General features: G+C 52.5%; 1 protein-coding gene across 6 annotated transcripts in view; it reads right to left on the minus strand.

Moving 5' to 3' along the window:
- TPCN1 (two pore segment channel 1) overlaps nucleotides 1–16,970 on the minus strand; it is a 64,029-nt gene that overhangs the window by 8,118 nt on the left and 38,941 nt on the right. For all 6 annotated transcript variants that reach the window (XM_030860470.2, XM_060311198.1, XM_030860478.3 and 3 more), the window contains 14 exons: nucleotides 15,225–15,259; nucleotides 14,617–14,675; nucleotides 14,271–14,370; nucleotides 12,174–12,290; nucleotides 11,826–11,950; nucleotides 10,545–10,593; nucleotides 9,955–10,018; nucleotides 8,891–8,935; nucleotides 6,453–6,509; nucleotides 6,321–6,374; nucleotides 5,111–5,183; nucleotides 2,696–2,803; nucleotides 1,625–1,696; nucleotides 990–1,079 (listed from right to left, as the gene is read on the minus strand). In XM_030860470.2, coding sequence (XP_030716330.1) covers nucleotides 990–1,079; nucleotides 1,625–1,696; nucleotides 2,696–2,803; nucleotides 5,111–5,183; nucleotides 6,321–6,374; nucleotides 6,453–6,509; nucleotides 8,891–8,935; nucleotides 9,955–10,018; nucleotides 10,545–10,593; nucleotides 11,826–11,950; nucleotides 12,174–12,290; nucleotides 14,271–14,370; nucleotides 14,617–14,675; nucleotides 15,225–15,259 — 1,048 coding nt within the window. The remainder of the gene's footprint in view (nucleotides 1–989; nucleotides 1,080–1,624; nucleotides 1,697–2,695; nucleotides 2,804–5,110; nucleotides 5,184–6,320; nucleotides 6,375–6,452; nucleotides 6,510–8,890; nucleotides 8,936–9,954; nucleotides 10,019–10,544; nucleotides 10,594–11,825; nucleotides 11,951–12,173; nucleotides 12,291–14,270; nucleotides 14,371–14,616; nucleotides 14,676–15,224; nucleotides 15,260–16,970) is intronic.

Consider the following 16,970-nt stretch of genomic DNA (forward strand, 5'->3'; position numbering starts at 1 on the left):
AGCCCTCGAGAAGGGTCCTCCCCTCCTCGGGCTTTCCCCAGCACCTGGCTGGAGTGTTCTGTTCTGTTCTAATCGGTTGCCCCTGTTCTGAGAGCTTGTTTGCTACTTTCCTGCCAACCTCCTACGGCTGATCTGCTGTAATTCACGGGGATGTTTTGACAAGCCTGGTCCTCGGGCCCCCAGGGAGCTTGTTCCCAAGGCAGAGTCCTGAGCCTCTGGCCTGTGTCGGACACGCAGGGTGGGGTCTGGAGTTTGCCCTTTTAAGCAGCAGCCCTGAGGATTCTCATGTGCCCTAAGGTTTGTGACCCACTGCTACAGGCTCTGGTTCTCAGCCTGACGCTCAAAACGGCTACCAGTGTCTCTGAGAACTTTCTTTATCAGCGCTTGAAACCATAAGGACCAATTTTAAGAGGACACTGGATGGAGAATGAATGGCAGAGCACACGGATTTCATCATGGGGGCTTAGGAGGAAAGGGAGTGATCAAGGGAGGTTGTGTCCCCCGCTCTCTATCCCTGCCCCAGAGACCTTCCCGCATGTGTCTGCCCTCATCCTAACAGGCCACCCCTAGCTGATGTGTCTGCCCAGGTCCCCAGTCACCCCCGGGGAGAAGCAGGAGGAAGCTGTGGGACTGCGGCCTCGGGCCCCAGGCTGCTCCCGGTTCTGGAGGAACCGCCGGCGCCCAGCCCGAAGGGTAAGCCGATGTAGACCTGGCTAGAGAGTGGCTCCTAGACCCTGCCTGGGGGACAGGGAAACTTGCTCAGACATCCTCACTTCAGAGAGGACCCTCTGCTTCCAGGCCCCCTCCCTTAGCTGCTGCACTGAACTAATAAGCCCTGGAAGCAAAGCAAAGTGATTCTCAGGGCTTCAAAGGGTGCTGTGGCCTGGGGAGGTGGGCCCCTGAGGGATCAGAGGTCAGCGTTCCAGTCCTGGCTGGGCTCCTCCAGAAACGCAGGCTGCCTGGGGCTGGGGGCCCCGCTGCGTACTCACTTGCAGCAGTTAGGGTAGAGGATCCCACAGAAGAATTCCATGCCCACGATGGCGAAGGAGTAGTAGAAGGTGAGCAGGGTGAGGCCCAGGCTAGGGAGGAGGGTCAGAAGAGACAGGGTGATGGAGGGCCGGCGGGAGAGAGCAGCTCGCCCGGCGGCCCCGGCATCCTCAGACCCCTGAGCTGACTGATGGAGACGCATGCCCCTAGCCAGGTGCACCAGCTGGACAGTGCCTGCAGGGGAGGGGCCTCGGATCCAGGTCTGGGGTAGAAAACGGCTCGAATCAGGACTCTATTACCAGACGCCCCTCTACCAGCGGTTCACCCCTTACCTGTGAAGGTAGACTCACAGGTGACCCTTACCTGTGAACATAGACACAGGCGGTAAGTGAGTTGACAGCTCCCTGCCCTCCCTACTAAATATTTCAGACAGGTCAGTGGAGAAACGTGGAACCAGGGAGACCTGTGGTGGTCAAGGTCTCGGTCTCCTTGAAGAGATCTGACCCTGTCAGGCCCTCGATTTTCGTCCTTTTTGGGACTCCCCCTCCCCCTCCCCCCGAGACCACCCAGCTGCCCACCCCGAGGGGGCACAAGCCTCACGACGCCTGGCCCTGGGGGCCAAGAGGCAGGGCAGTACCTGGCCATCCGAGGCAGCAGTTCAAACATGGTGTCCAGCACGTTGCGGTAACGCTTCTTCAGTTTAAACAACCTGAGCGAGGGAAGCGGGCCGGGTCACTTACGGGTGCTGGGCGTGGCCGCAGCCCCTCCGTCCACAGCACCAGGCGGGGCGCGGCAGGCCCGGGCCCCCCCCACCACCTGAGAGCCGCCAGCCGGGCACTCAGCTCGGGCGGCTCGCACCCTGGGCAGGGGCAGCGGGGGCGCCAGGACATCGCGGCTGGACGGGCCCTGCCCTGAAAGGAGGCAGGGCAAGACTCTCGTGAGCAGGCGCGGCGGCCACAGCTCCCGGATGAAGCCCGGAGGCCAGGTGCGGGGCGGGGCCTTGCCCGGGATGCTGCGGCAACCCTGGGAGGGGAGAAGGCCGCGCCTGCAGAGGAGCCTGCAGTGCGGCAGCTCCTCCAGGTAAGAAAGGGGCGCCCTGTCCCTCACCTCCACCTCTCCTGCTGGGCAGGACGTGAATAGGATCGCAGCTGGATATTCTAGAGGAAAACCAGCCTTCTGAGGACACACAGAGATCTCTAACTAGTAAGGGACACCGTCCACGGATCTCCACAAATTTGTGCTGGTTTCCTACGGTGGTCCCTGGGGGAAAGCTGAGAGCAAGTGAGGGTTTTTCTTGACAAGGGACTGTGCCAGACAATCACGGCTGGCTGTGGTAGGGGCTCGAAAGTCCCTCTGGACCCTCAGAGGCCGTGGCTCTCTGGTTGATGACTCTGAGCACGTGTGTTTCTGTGGCTGCAGCCGACACCAGCACAGGCCAAGTTCACTGGAGCCTTGAGCCACGTTTCTCTTCCACAGTCAGAGGCAACTGGTCCCAGGATGTGAGGAGGTGGGCACACCTGCCCAGGTGGAGACGAGGCCCCCACCATCCCCCCTCCCCCCACCCACACTAGGTGCTCCTGCAGGGGCCGCGCCACCCCTGACACCAGGCCTGTGAGCCTTCTGGCTCCTGGTCACTCCCCAGACCAGTCTCAAGGCTCTCCCCACCCTCCCCTGCCCACCACTCCCAACCCCAGCCCTGCCCTGTCACCTCAGCAGCTGGAGGGGACGCAGGACCACTATGAAATAAAAAGGCTCCATGTTGAAGGCCAGAGCCAGCAGTCCCAGGAAGGCGAACGCTGTGACGAAGAAGTCGAACCTGGGAGGGAGGAGGAGAAGCCATGGTCTGTTCGGCCCACCCCTAGCCTCCCTCACGACAGCCAGTGGCTCCTCGGCCCTGTGCCCAGCACTCCCTTCCAAGGAGCCCGCACGCCAACCACCGCAAAGGCAGCCACAGGCCCCGCAGTGGCCCACAGCCAGCCAGCTTCCTACCGCTATCGGGTTTCTGAGGCTGGTGTGGCTGGGCCCCAGTCACAGCACACACCTCAGGGGTCAGACGTGCCTATGGACGTCTCTGGTGGCGCAGTGGTCGAGAGTCCGCCTGCTGGGTCTGCCTGCAGATGCAGGGGACACGGGTTCATGCCCCGGTCCAGGAAGATCCCACATGCTGCAGAGCGGCTGGGCCCGTGAGCCACGGCCACTGAGCCTGCACATCCGGAGCCTGTGCTCCACAACGGGAGAGGCCACAACAGTGAGAGGCCTGCGTACTGCAAAAAAAAAACAAAAAAAAAAGAATCCGCCTGCTGGGCTTCCCTGGTGGCGCAGTGGTTAAGAATCTGCCTGCTAATGCAGGGGACACGGGTTCGAGCCCTGGTCTGGGAAGATCCCACATGCCGCAGAGCAACTAGGCCCGTGAGCCACAACTGCTGAGCCTGTGTGTCTGGAGCCTGTGCTCTGCAACAAGAGAGGCCGCGAGAGTGAGAGGCCCACACACCACGATGAAGAGTGGCCCCCGCTTGCCACAACTAGAGAAAGCCCTCGCACAGAAACGAAGACCCAACACAGTAAAAATAAATAAATTAATAAACTCCTACCCCCAACATCTAAAAAAAAAAAGAATCCGCCTGCCAATGCAGGGGACACAGGTTCGAGTCCTGGTCTGAGAATATCCCACATGCCACGGAGCAACTAAGACTACGGAGCCCATGCTCTAGAGCCCGTGAGCCACAACTACTGAGCCCACAAGCCACAAGTACTGAGCCCGTGCACCACAACTACTGAGCCTGCACTCTAGAGCTCACAAGCCACAACTACTGAGCCTACACTCCAGAGCCTGCAAGCCACAACTACTGAGCCTACACTCTAGAGCCCGCGAACCACAACTACTGAGCCTGCGTGCCTAGAGCCGGTGCTCTGCAACAAGAGAAGCCACCGCAATGAGAAGCCCATGCACCGCAATGAAGAGTAGCCCCAGCTCACCGCAACTAGAGAAAGCCCGAGCACAGCAACGAAGACCCAACACAGCCAAATAATAAATAAATAGATAGACAGATAGATAAATAAATAAGAATCCGCCTGCCAATGCAGGGGACATAGATTCGATCCCTGTTCTGGGAAGATCCCACATGCCGCGGAGCAACTAAGCCCATGTGCCACAACTACTGAGCCTGCGCTCTAGAGCCCACGAGCCACAACTATTGAGCCTGCGCTCTAGAGCCCGTGAACCACAACTTCTGAGCCCGCGTGCCACAACTACTGAAGCCCGTGTGCCTAGAGCCTGTGCTCCACAAGAAGAGAAGCCACTGCAATGAGAAGCCCTCGCACAGCAATGAAGAGTAGCCCCTGCTCGCCACAACTAGAGAAAGCCCGTGCACAGCAATGAAGACCCAACACAGCCAAAAATTAATTAAAAAAGGAAAATGCCTAGAAACCCCTCCTGAAGGTCCCGCACTGGTCTCATGGCAGACACGGGTTACACCAGCGACCCTGGTGAAGGCACTGAGGGGTGGGGCAGGACCACAGGGGAGTCCCACAGGGAAAGCAGGACAGAGAGACCCTCTCCTTCCAGATACACATTAAGGCCCTGCAAACTGCATGCCCACACGCTACTGCTCTGCCCGACTCTTCTCTACTTATTAACTTGTTTTTACTCTCACAACCCAAGACCCTGTGAGTGCAGCCCGATTTCACGGGTGAGTTAACGTTCGTGGGCAGTGAGCCGCCTCTCGGGGTCTCTGGACAGGGAGAAGGGCCACCAGCTTGACGCTGACCAGGCATCAGGACCCGTAGCACTTCCTTCTCTGCGGGTGTCATGGTTTTCGTGGAGGAGAAAAGAGCTTAGTTGTCAGGGAGGGGTGTGGGGTTAAGTGACTCACAGAGAGCCAGCTGGCCTAAGGACCCCAAGAGGCCGTGTCCAGGAGAGGGGCTGGCGGGGGTGGTCTGAGAGAGTAAGACGAGGGCCTGATCCTGGGGAGGCCTGGAGCCACTGGCAGAACTCTGCCAGGAGACAGGGGCCTGACCTAGCCTCGGACCTTCCCTCTGAAACTGTGCAGTGGGTGTGGACGGAGAGGACCTGTGGCTTTCGTTAGAGTCTCTGACGTGCGTGAGAAACATGCTCTCTACTCACAGATTCCATCCGGAGGACAAGTACTCAACGGGGCCGAGGCCGGCTACTTTCAGGAACAGCTCCACCCCGTAAACTGTAAGCAGGAAGACGCAGTTAGCAGCGGCCCTGCCACAGCCTCTGCCACCCCTGGCCTGGCTCGTTTCCTCCTCGAGACTCTCCCGAGGTCTGGTCACATGCCCTCCAGACACCCACGTCACGCCCGCACCCCTGAGAGAGTGTGGGCTCCAGGGCAGGGCCTGGCCCAGATGCTGGCCAACCGGGGCCGCCCGCTAACAAGAAGCACTCGCTCCCACTCCCTGGGAGTGGCCGCAGGCATTGTCTGTCCATCCAGTAGGTATTTCCTAAGCCGTTCTCCCGTGCCAGGCCTTGCACTGGGTGCTGGGTGCCCAGCCCCGAACAACACAGAGCTTAGAGTCTAGACTCAAGGGAAAGACAGCAAACTGATAATGTTAGACTGGGGGAAGGAGACTGGGGGAAAAGTGTGACATTTGAAAGAAATCAGGGGCCAAGCCGGATATGATCTTGGCCTGCTTGAGGGGCAGAAGGTAGGTTGGTGTCATTGGAACATAATGAAAGAAGGGGCTGAAGAGGGAGCTCTGGAGGCGGCATCAGATCACACAAGTGACACAGTTGGGAAGAGATTCCAGGTCTTTCTGACCCCAGAGTTTGTGCACTGAATCACTATGCTACTCTGAACTCCACAGAAAAAGCCAAAGGGCTCTGATCAAGGCAGTAAAAGTCATGCTTTTTAAGAACAGTGAAAATAACTTAGGACACAGTGTTATTAGTTATGTCTAATGTTTAGACATAAAGGGAGAGGGGTGTCAGGCAGAGCGGTGAGGTGTGGTGAGGGGATGAGTGCGCCAGGGAGAGGAAGACACCTGTGCAGAGGCCCAGAGGTAGGAAAGGGCAGGGGCCCTGGGAAGCGGGATGTGTTTGGGGGGGCTGCAGTTGGGGCGCGGGTGGTGGTACTGGCAAGAGATGAAGCCTGAGAGGGAGGCTGAAGGGGCCCGCACGGGAACTTGGTCTGGAGGCCAGTGGGCAATCACCAAAGAGTTTGAAACAGGGATGGGTAGAATCAGACTCGACTTCTGCTCCACCCTCATCATGCTCCCCCGCTTTAGAGAAGAGCCATGAGATCTTAACCCCAAAAGAAGTTCCAGCCAGTGGTTAGGACAAGCACTTGAGCAAAGCCATGTCAGAAACTTACTGGTCAGAAAGACGAGGTAACTCCAGGGCACATGTTTGGAGAAGAAGTTCCCACCTGTAAGAAGAGAGGCAGCAGTTCAAGAGGTGGGCCAGGTGTGCCCACAGGACAGGCCAGTCCCCTAGCCGGGCTCACCTTTCAGCATGAAGGTCTCCACAAGGATCCAGACCCCGTTGACTGCCACCACCAAGTCTGCAACAGACAGGCTCATAATAGAGAAAGCACAGGTGGGTGTGGAGATCTACAGGTCACAGCTGCAGCCCCTGGTTAGTTTCCAGGCAGCTCAGAGATAAGCAGAGAGCAGGGCTTGTAACAGATAACTTCCCGCTTAATGCTTTTACCAGGAGCTAAATCAGCCAGTAGTTTCTCTTAGAAAATAGCTACAGATTTCTAAAGTCACCCTCTATGTCACTACAGGGATACCAGTTAAGCTGTTTCAGTAAAACCTACAGATAGATTATTCCAAGTTGGCGTAAAAGATGGACCATATACAAAGGGTTTGAGTATTGAAAACATTTGTTTTCCCCTAGAGATATCTGGTTTTTAAATGACTGCAGAAACTAGTTAGCAAAATTGCATATGCGTTTGGCCTTTCACCTAGCAATCCTACTTTTAGGGATCCATCCCAATGAGACATTAGCAAAAACACAAATGACGTATACCGAAAGCTATTCACTGAGGAACTATTAGTGATAGCAAGGAAACTAGAAACAACCTAAACGATCAATAGGAGACTGGATGAATAAACTATGACACGTTCATGAAATGGCGTACTCTCAGCTATAAAAAGGAATGAAGAACATCTCTGTATATTAATATGGTGTGGTCTCTAGGATGTATTGCTAACTGAAAAAAAAGCAAGGTTGAAAAAAGTGTGTAAATTATGCTAGTTTATTTAAGGCAGGGAAATATGCATATATGCATCTACTTATATTTTTTAAAAAATGGAAGGATAAACTACAATAAAAGTTACCCACTGGGGGAGGTGACAGGATGGAAACAATTCTTCCTTGAGTATACTTTCTTTTGTAGCTCTGACGTGGAATCATATACATATTTTACATAATTATAAGGCAAAATTCAATGTAAAAAGTGACCTCTAAAAATATTTTTTCAAATGAAATAAAGAAATGTAGATGGTGACATACCCACATGGAGAAAAACTACTCCAGATGAATTTAAAACACAGTCATCTGAATCCCTGGAGTGGTGTTTCTAGCAATTATATATTAGGGTTGTGTTGGTATTGTTTTTTGGAGACTATTATGTGTGGACTGTGGGATAAAGCAAGTGAGGGACTGTGTCAGTGTTGTTGGGAACTAGGATTTTAAGCCTGGGAATTTAGACGTGAAAGAATGATGAGGGCTTCCCTGGTGGTGCGGTGGTTAAGAATCCACCTGCCAGTGCAGGGGACACAGGTTCGATCCCTGGCCCGGGAAGATCCCACATGCCATGGAGCAACTAAGCCCGTGCGCCACAATTACTGAGCCTGCGCTCTAGAGCCCGTGTGCCACAACCGTGTGCCTGGAGCCCATGCTCTGCAACGAGAAGCCACGACAATGAGAAGTCCGCGCACCGCAACGAAGAGTAGCCCCTGCTCGCCACAACTAGAGGAAGCCCGTGCACAACAGCGAAGACCCAACACAGCCAAAAATAAAAACAACTAAATTTTAAAAAAAGAAAAAGAAAAAAAAGAATGATGAAGTTAGGTAAAACCCCTATAGTCCACAATTTGAATTAAGAATATCAGGATAAACTCACAAGACAGTTTATCTTTTAAAAATCCAAAATCCTACCTCTGTCCATGGAAAGGCCTGGAAACAATAACCAACTCCAAGCAATGAGCACCTCTAGCATCTCAGATTGTGGTCTCTAAACACCATTTCCCATTAAATGGAACCAGCACTCCTTAGAAAGAGTGAATTCAATCAAGCCTCTAGATTAGTAGAAATGTCTGCATCTGTGCTGTCCAATTGGTCATCATTAGCCACACATGGTTACCGAGTGCTTGAACTGCGGCTATTGTGACGGGAACTGGATTTTTAAGTTTTAGTTGGTCTAAATTTACATAGCCATATACGGCTGGTGGCTGCCACACTGAACAACACAGCTCTAGCTATAACTACCAAATTACAGTAAATAAGCAACAAGGAACATGCAAAATCAGGAAGGAAGGACAAACAATCCTGTTCCTTCAACTAAATATTGCAAGAGGAAGAAAACGGATTTGGGGAGAAACCTACAGATTAAAACAGACTGAAGTGACATATCAACAAACCACAATCTGTGGTGCTGGAATCTGCTTCCAAAAACACCAGGTCTAGAGAAGGGGTGATGAGCTGGACTGAGGGGATCAGACAGACAAGAAAGACAGGCAATGAGATGATAACTGTTGACGCTGGGTGATAGGTACATGGACGCTCTTTACAATCCTTCCACTTTTATACATGCTTGGAATTTTCTGTAATAAACGGCCAACATCATAACTGCAGGATTTATCCTTGTATCCCCACCTTCCGGAGCAGTAAGACTCAGGAGGAAAGGGACCTAGAGCTGTGATATTTCACACTTACACATGAAATACTGGAAGGCCTTGGACTTCACAAGGATATTAATTCCTATTTGAAGAGAAGACATGTTAACAGTGAAATTTTCATGTACAAGTACACGTTCCCCTACCACAGACATCATGCGTGTAAGTAACCGGGGTGTTTATGCCCAGGGGTGAAAAAGGAAGGGCCTGCTCTCAGAAGGACACCCACGCTTGTGCCCGGACCCCTGGGCAAGACTGCACTGGCAACATTCCCTCTGGGAAGAGGCTGAGCAACCTGGAGCCGGGACAGAGCAGAACAATGCTTTGCTGGCCGCTGCTGCTCCTGGCCTAGAACCGGCACTGTTTATTTATCCCCTTGAGCAACTATCATCCCAGTGGAAAACTCGCTGAAGAATATGGAATAATAATAACAGCTGTGCTCAGAGTCCTAGCTGTGGGAGAAATAACAAAATAGGACATACCATTTTAACTCTTGTTCATATGGCCCAGACTCCTGTGAGCTAACCATACCCCATGTGGAACTTCAAAACTGGCATTAAATTCAGGGAAAACTATTAGGTAAGTAATATGGGGCCCTCCGATTTTAAAATCTTCAATTTTATACAATGCAAGCATTATGTGAGGGATCAGATACACCAGCTATATATCCTGACACTGGAGGAAGGTCAAAATCCATCATTAGGTAAAAAGGCAGGTTTCAGAACAGAATACATAATGTAATCACCACTACTGTTTTTAAAATGCACAGAAAACCAGAAGGAAACATATCAGAAAATTAACCGTGGTTATCTCTGCCTGGGAGACTTTCATTTTTTTCTAATTATTTGACTTCGTATCAATTTTCTTCAATAAATAAATATTCCACAAATTATTTTTCGTTTTGTTTTTATGTTACTGATTTCCTTCCTAATCCAACACTATTTCCCTGCTGGGGTAATCACACTCTGTCTCTTTTACACACATAGACATTTCGCATGCGCGCACACACACACACACACCCTCTGGACATGTTCTTTAAATGCTTATCTGTGGTCACCGGAAACCTCCATTCGTCCCCAGCTGCCATATTCAGGTCAACCTTACCTTTGAAGATGAGGAATGCTGTCCTGGGAAGCTCATCAAACCAGTGCTCTCTATTTCTCTTTGCCTGGCCAAGGAACAGGGCCATAGGAGAGAGGGCGTTAGGACCAGCGACCAGAGCCCAGCCCTGGGGGCATGGATGCAGCTTCCCTTTCCTGCTCTCCTGGCTAACTTGGGAAACCATGAAAACACTCAGGGATCTAAAGAACAACAAAGCCAGCCAACGTTTGCTGAACTCTTCAATGTGCCATGCACTGTCATTGTTTTTATAGAATCCTGAAAATAATGCAGTAGGTAGGGACTCTCATGACCCCACTTCCCAGGTGAGACAAGCCTTGGAAGGGTTCCATAACTTGCCTGATGTCACATGCTGACTAATGGGGTCTGAGATTCAGTGCTTTTAACCAGGACACCGCATTGCAGATGGACAGGCAGATGCAGGGCCAGGGGCCACCTGTTATCCCTCCAGTGCACAATGCCCAGCTGAGAGCTGAGATGTCCCAGCAGGGAGAGAGCGGGACAGCCGGGTGCCTCCTGGCCTCATCCCCCTCCCAGGGAACCGTCTGCCGGGTCACTCCCTGGAGAGCACCCACCTTCCACTTCAAGGCGGCAACTTCGTAGATGTCTTGAAAGTCCTTCAGGCTGTCATAAGCACGAGGGCAAAACAAATCAGAGCACGTTCCCACCGAGCTGCGGCCCTCTCACTCGCCTGCCTATGGTCACCTTCGAGGGGTGCAGCGGGGGAGGGGAGGAGGCGACATCTGCGAGTCCCAGCGCACCAGGGCCCAGGGGACCCGTACCTGCAGGCATTTCATCTCCTCCTTCCTCCAGGGACTACGGATACTTAATCCACTCAGTCTACACAGACCACTGCCGGCTTCCGTCCCCCAGAGAGGCAGCCCCCAGGTCACCACCATTCTTAGACAGACAGGGACTGAGCCTCCTTTAACAGAGGACTTAACAGAACAACCAGGGCAGAGAGTTCAGCCCAGAGCTCACTCACTCTCGTCTCTACAGCAGGCCTGCCTCATCTCAGATCAAAAAGAAGGGTTTGGGGGCTTCCCTGGTAGCGCAGTGGTTGAGAGTCCGCCTGCCGATGCGGGGGACACGGGTTCATGCCCCGGTCCGGGAAGATCCCACATGCCGCGGAGCGGCTGCGCCCGTGAGCCATGGCCGCTGAGCCTGCGCATCCGGAGCCTGTGCTCCACAACAGGAGAGGCCACAGCAGTGAGAGGCCCGCGTACAGCAAAAAAAAAAAAAAAAAAAAGAGTACATACTGAGAAAGAGACAGAGAGAGACAGAGAGACAGAGAGACAGACAGAGAGAAGAGAAGGTGTGTGTGTGTGTTTCACGTTGCTCTGTGGATTAGCTCACATGCAACCACCTTGCTCATGGCTCAAGGGTGAGCAGCTGGGCCAGTCCATTCCACGAGCCAATACATTCCTTTTTTTTTTTTGCGGTACGCGGGCCTCTGTTGTGGCCTCTCCCGTTGCGGAGCACAGGCTCCGGACGCGCAGGCTCAGCGGCCATGGCTCATGGGCCCAGCTGCTCCGCGGCACGCGGGATCTTCCCGGACCGGGGCACAAACCCGTGTCCCCTGCATCGGCAGGCGGACTCTCAACCACTGCGCCACCAGGGAAGTCCCATTCCTTTTCTCGTCTCAAGTTTAAACTGGATTTGGGTTGGACTTTTGTTACCTGTAAGAAGAAGCCTGAGGAACAGGGTCTACGTGCGTAAGAATCTCTGAAGAAAACTAAAGTCTCTAGAGCCTCTCTGCCTGCCCGCTCCCCAGCCCCCGGGCTTTTGCAGGCCCCAGCTGCCTCTTGTGAACGCCTCGTCCGGCCACACTGCGCCCAACTGGCATCCGCTCTCACCTGAGCAGAGGCGAGTTGCTCTGATTCAGGGCCTTGAACGTGAGATAGCGCTCCCCGGCAGTCATCCGGGGCTTGTAGAAGCGCATGAGGCCTTCAAACTGCCTGTAGGAGATGCCGGCAGGCCCCTGGGGGAAGAGGGAAGACGGCCACGTGGAACACAGCGGGGGCAGCCATGCCAGATGCCCAGCATCACACGGGATCCCAGGACGCCCTGTTCTCTTGTTCTCCCAAGGGCAGGACTCCTGGTTTCGGAAGCTGCCGGCCCGCCCATGCTTCGGGGATACCGTGGGGCAAGGGCTGGGGAGCAGGGACCAACCTCCCTCCCTGGCTCAGCCCCTGCCCCGCTACCCGTTGGCTGATGAGCAGGCGGTAGGCGTGCTGGATGGCGGTTCGCTTGTGTAGCAGCAAAGACTTGAACTTGTGTTTCTCGATGTCATTGAAGGTGTCAAATACCACGGCCAGAAGCTGTGAGGGAAGAGCAGAGACCTGGCTCCTGTGCCCGGCGGGGCCTCAAGAACCAGGGAGTCGTTCTCCAGCCTCCAGAGGGCGCTCTTCCAGCCACCCCAGAAAAAGGAGTTGAAAAGAGCCTCTCGCCTGCCCCAGGTGGCGTAGGAAGTTCATCTCCAAGACTCAGCAGAGGAAGGTCATTCATTGCCACTTGTAAATTTCCCCTCTAAAGATTCATGAAGACACTGCTATTACATTTTCCCCAGGTTTTTCTTCTCTCCGCCTGTAGCTCATCCCTGGCTGGGCAGTTTTATAAGGGGAGAGAAGCAGCGAGGGGAACACACTGGGTTTTTTGCCCAATTCAGCTCCGTGTGATGGCCGGGGAGGCTGTGTGTCCATCCTGTGCCCTCCCAACCTCAGAGCAGGAAGGAACATCGCTGTGCCGATGCTTCCTCTCCTGTCCCCTTGCTCCTCCTCCTGGTGAGTCTGCGTGGCTCCAGAAAGCAGGGGTGTGAGGTGGCCTGCACAAAAGGGCACAAGGCTCTGGAACTTTCTAATTCCAAATTTAGCAGGTGAACAACACAGTCTGCGTTATCAGAACGCGATGGGAGGCCAGATGCAGAATTTGGAAGAACACTTTTTGGAAACACTTTCTTTTTCTTTCAAAAATATTTTGAGGGGAACTCTCTTGTCCTTTCCATCCCTTCTAACTGGTCCCCCATACTTCCTTTTAGATCAAGGGAGAGTTAGCATCTGTAAAGGGCCAGAGAGCAAATCTTTTAGGCTCTGCAGGCCAGATGGTCTCTGTAGAAACCACTCAACCCTGCAGCTGCAGCATGAATGCAGCCGTGGACGATGTGCAAACGAATGGGCCAATAAAGCTTTATTGACAAAAACAGATTGTGGGCTGGGTATTGGCCCTGATTGCTGACCCATGCCCTATATTTTCACAGCTCTAAATATCTTTTAAAGCAAATCAATTACACATAAACTATTTTTTAGATTCTAAACTAACAACAGTATAAAAGAGCTGTAAGATGTTCAAAGAGACATCTAACATACTTATTTTGGGTTTTGAGGAATTAAAAAAAGAAAATATTTTCCTTCTTAAGATGTCACACTTTTAGGAGATTTCACTGATCTAGCCCAGAGAAAGTGTTTTCCATTTCTATACTGGGCCTGACTGTGGTGACTGGTGTGAGAATGCTCTTCAGAAGTATAAAAATAAAAGCAAGACTTGATAAGGCCTCTTCCTGGTAATTCTGGCGTTGATGTGGGCTCAGCGCCAGCCTGACGGCCCGGTCCGGGAGGCAACCTGCTGGTGGCAGGACACTCCTGGTGGCCGGCCGAGCCTCTGCAAACACCTCCAAAGTTCCCAGTGTGCATGGGGGCTTTGTGTTCTCCCTAAAGGAATATGTTCTGTGTTCCATTTCCCCATGGTTCGTGATAAATGAGGTGGAAATACACACGTGGCACGTGGCTGCAGCAGGATGGAGTGGCTAGGAGCAGGGCTCTGGAATGAGACCAGCTCACCCGGCCACCCCGAGCTGTGCAGGCGCAGGCGAGTTAGCCTATCAGTCTGATCCGCAGTTTCCTCAACTATAAATTGAGCATAATAAGAATTCCAGGGTTTAAGTGTTAAATTATTTAACCCTCATCCATCAAACACTTTGCACAGTGCCTGGCTAAGGCTTAATAAGTACCAGCTTTTATAGTTATTATATGTTTGCCGTGAGAAGGAAAAGATCCCAGGGTAGCTTTGGTTTAAACTCTAGCACTGTCAGCAGCAGTGGCGGCAGGCTAGTTACTGCTGGCAACCAGCTGCACTTAAGTCCCGACAGGGAATTCCTAGCCACACCACACTTGACCACGGTCTGGGACCTCCTTCCCCAATGGTCTGCCCTCGGAGGCCGAAAGCTGTCCCTACCTCATCCCCACAGTGCCCAGCAGAGTGTGGGCAAGGGCTGCCTCAGTGGAGCGCGAGGCAAGGTCACTCACCAGGTTCATGATGAAGTACAGCTCGATGGAGAGGTACACGATGAAGAAGACGCAGGACCAGGGGTTCCGGGAGTAGGAGGGCATCATCACATCTGGGAAGCTGTGTTTGCAGAGTGTTACCCGCAGGGCGCGTGTCTGCTGGTCTTCGTCTTCTATAAGCACACCTCTTCTCCTGCCTGGCCGGCCCCCTCCCCCCTCCCCTACTCTTGGCTCACCAGGCCACTCCCGTCCCTCATGGGGTCCCAAGAACCTGTCTGGGCCAAGATGTGGAATATTCTTGGCTGAAAAGAGGAAAAGACCCCGGGCACTAGAAGAGGGCAGAAGCCAAAGCAGGGCCCGAACTTACTTGGCGGTGGTCAGAAGGACGAACAGACTGACAATGCTGTTCTCCAGGGTGCTGAAGTACTGCGGGGGAGAGGAGGAAAGGAGGGGACGTGGCCGCCAGGCCGAGGGCACACCCCACCGGGAACAGGCTGCCGGCGGTGGGCCGCCTCCAGAGCCCTCCCCCTCCCTGCCCCGCCCACTCCTTCTTCCTCCCAAGGGATCCCTGAAGGATGGCAGAGGAACAAGCAAACATGGAGTCCAAGGCCTCCTCCTTCCTGAGCTCAATGCTTCCTGCGGCAGCAGACAACTGGCTTTGGGACTTGTCTCCCAGGGAACCACATATGCACAATTAGCTGAGCTCTCCTCCACTGCTCCTCTGCCAAACTGTGCCCGTGTTCCACATCTGATCCCGGAAACACCCCTCTCAAGGCCAGGGCAGGGGGCCCCCCTTGGCATTCAAGGAAGGAGACAGCTCAAATCTGGGTGACGGGGCACTTTCAGGTGCCAGAAGCGATGATGAGAAACCAAGCAGGGCATCCCCTCCTAATACAGCTAGGGGGGCAGTCCAGCCACCTTATCTGAGGGAAAGGGCCTCCCATAAAGGAAGAAACAAACATGCTGATTACTTACGGGGTCTGAAGGATTAGGGGAGAACAAGTAGAAACCTAGAAGAAGGTGGTGGGAAACAGATTGAAAAAAGGGTTAGAACAGAAGAGTCCAAATCCAGATGTCAGAAGGACTGGACAAATAAATGTGAATCAGTGCTGTAGGCAGAGGAAAAGCATAGGGAGTGGTGGGGACTGTGGCAGAACACCAGATAACTGCTGCCACTCAGGAGGGTGACCCAAGTACCATCAAACATATGATTTAAAAAGGCTGTATAGGGACTTCCCTGGTGGCACAGTGGGTAAGACTCAATGCTCCCAATGCAGGGGGCCCAGGTGTGATCCCTGCTCAGGGAACTAGATCCCACACGCATGCTGCAACTAAGGAGCCCGCCTGCTGCTACTAAGACTTGGGGCAACCAAATAAATAAAATTTTTAAAAATAATAAATCTGTATAGTAAAAAAAAAAAGCAGTATGTACAGCACGGTGACGATAGTTAATGATACCATATTGTATATTTGAAAGTTGCTAGGAGAGTAGATCTTAAAAGTTCTCATCAGAAGGAAAAGAAATCGTAACTCTGTATAGTGATGGATGTTAACTAACCTTATTACGATGATCACTTTGCAGTATATACATAGCAAAGCATTATGTTGTCTACCTAAAACTAATACAGTGTTATATGTCAATTATATGTCGATTTTTTTTAAAAACGGAATTAAAAAAAGTTAATAATTTTAAGGCCGAAAATCTGTATTTTCATGTTAAAAAAAACTAGTTTTAAAATGCTGGCTCAACACTTTCAGACCAAAGAAAACTCATCCACAGGCTGGATTTGGAACCCAGACTGCCGGTTTGCGATCTTTGGTTTTGAGAACATGACAGTCAAGCACAACTCCAAAGGGACCCTGTTGTTCCCCTGTCGCCAAATTAACACCATTAATTTTTTCCCTCTCAGAATGAGCTATTCCCCTGAGTCCTTGAAATCCGGAGTGGGAAAGGGAGTAACTCTGCCCTCAGGGGAAGTCAGCCCCCTTGGAACACAAAGGAAATTCTATGGAGAGTGGGGTGGAGGTGAGGTAAGTGGGAGTCAGTGGCTCAGGACAGAGCAGTCACGAGAACCCGGGGCTTTCAGTGCTGGTGGGGGCCTTAGAGCCAGGGCTCTCTAGTTCCACTGTCTTCACCATCTGAGTACTGGAGAAGGGACCTTGGGCTACCTCGCCGCGTTCTAAGACCTCCACGGTCTAAACCCTGTGTCTGAATGTGGCTGTCGCATCAATACTTGATCTTATCTGAAGAGGTAAGGCCTCCTCGGAGTTAGAAAGGCCATGACCTTGCTTTTACATCTAGTGAAGCTGAAGTGTGCAGACCCTAAGGTCCCAGGCACACGCTGTAGAGAAACCCTCCCCCGTGTGCGCCAGGAAACGCACGAGAATGTTCACTGCAGTGTGACCTGTGATAGTGAAAAGTGCCCACCAACAGAAGACGTGATAAATAAATTTGGATATATTCACATATCAGATCACGACACTGCGGTGAAAATGAATGACATACATCTACGTGCAGCAGCATGAATAAAGGCCGGGGGTACCTCTGGGAGCCGAAGGGAATCGAGATCAGGAAAGGGTACAAAGGTGGCTTCCTTTTTTTTTCCCGATATTGCATTTCCTCAGTTGGGTGTTTACATCATTGTGAAAACCTTCCTGAATTTCTGAAACGGTCAAAGTACCTTTTTTTCTCAACTGTGAGTTTGCTTTTAGCGAGCGCCT

This window comes from Globicephala melas, chromosome 13, assembly GCF_963455315.2.
Source record: "Globicephala melas chromosome 13, mGloMel1.2, whole genome shotgun sequence".
NCBI lineage: Eukaryota > Metazoa > Chordata > Mammalia > Artiodactyla > Delphinidae > Globicephala > Globicephala melas.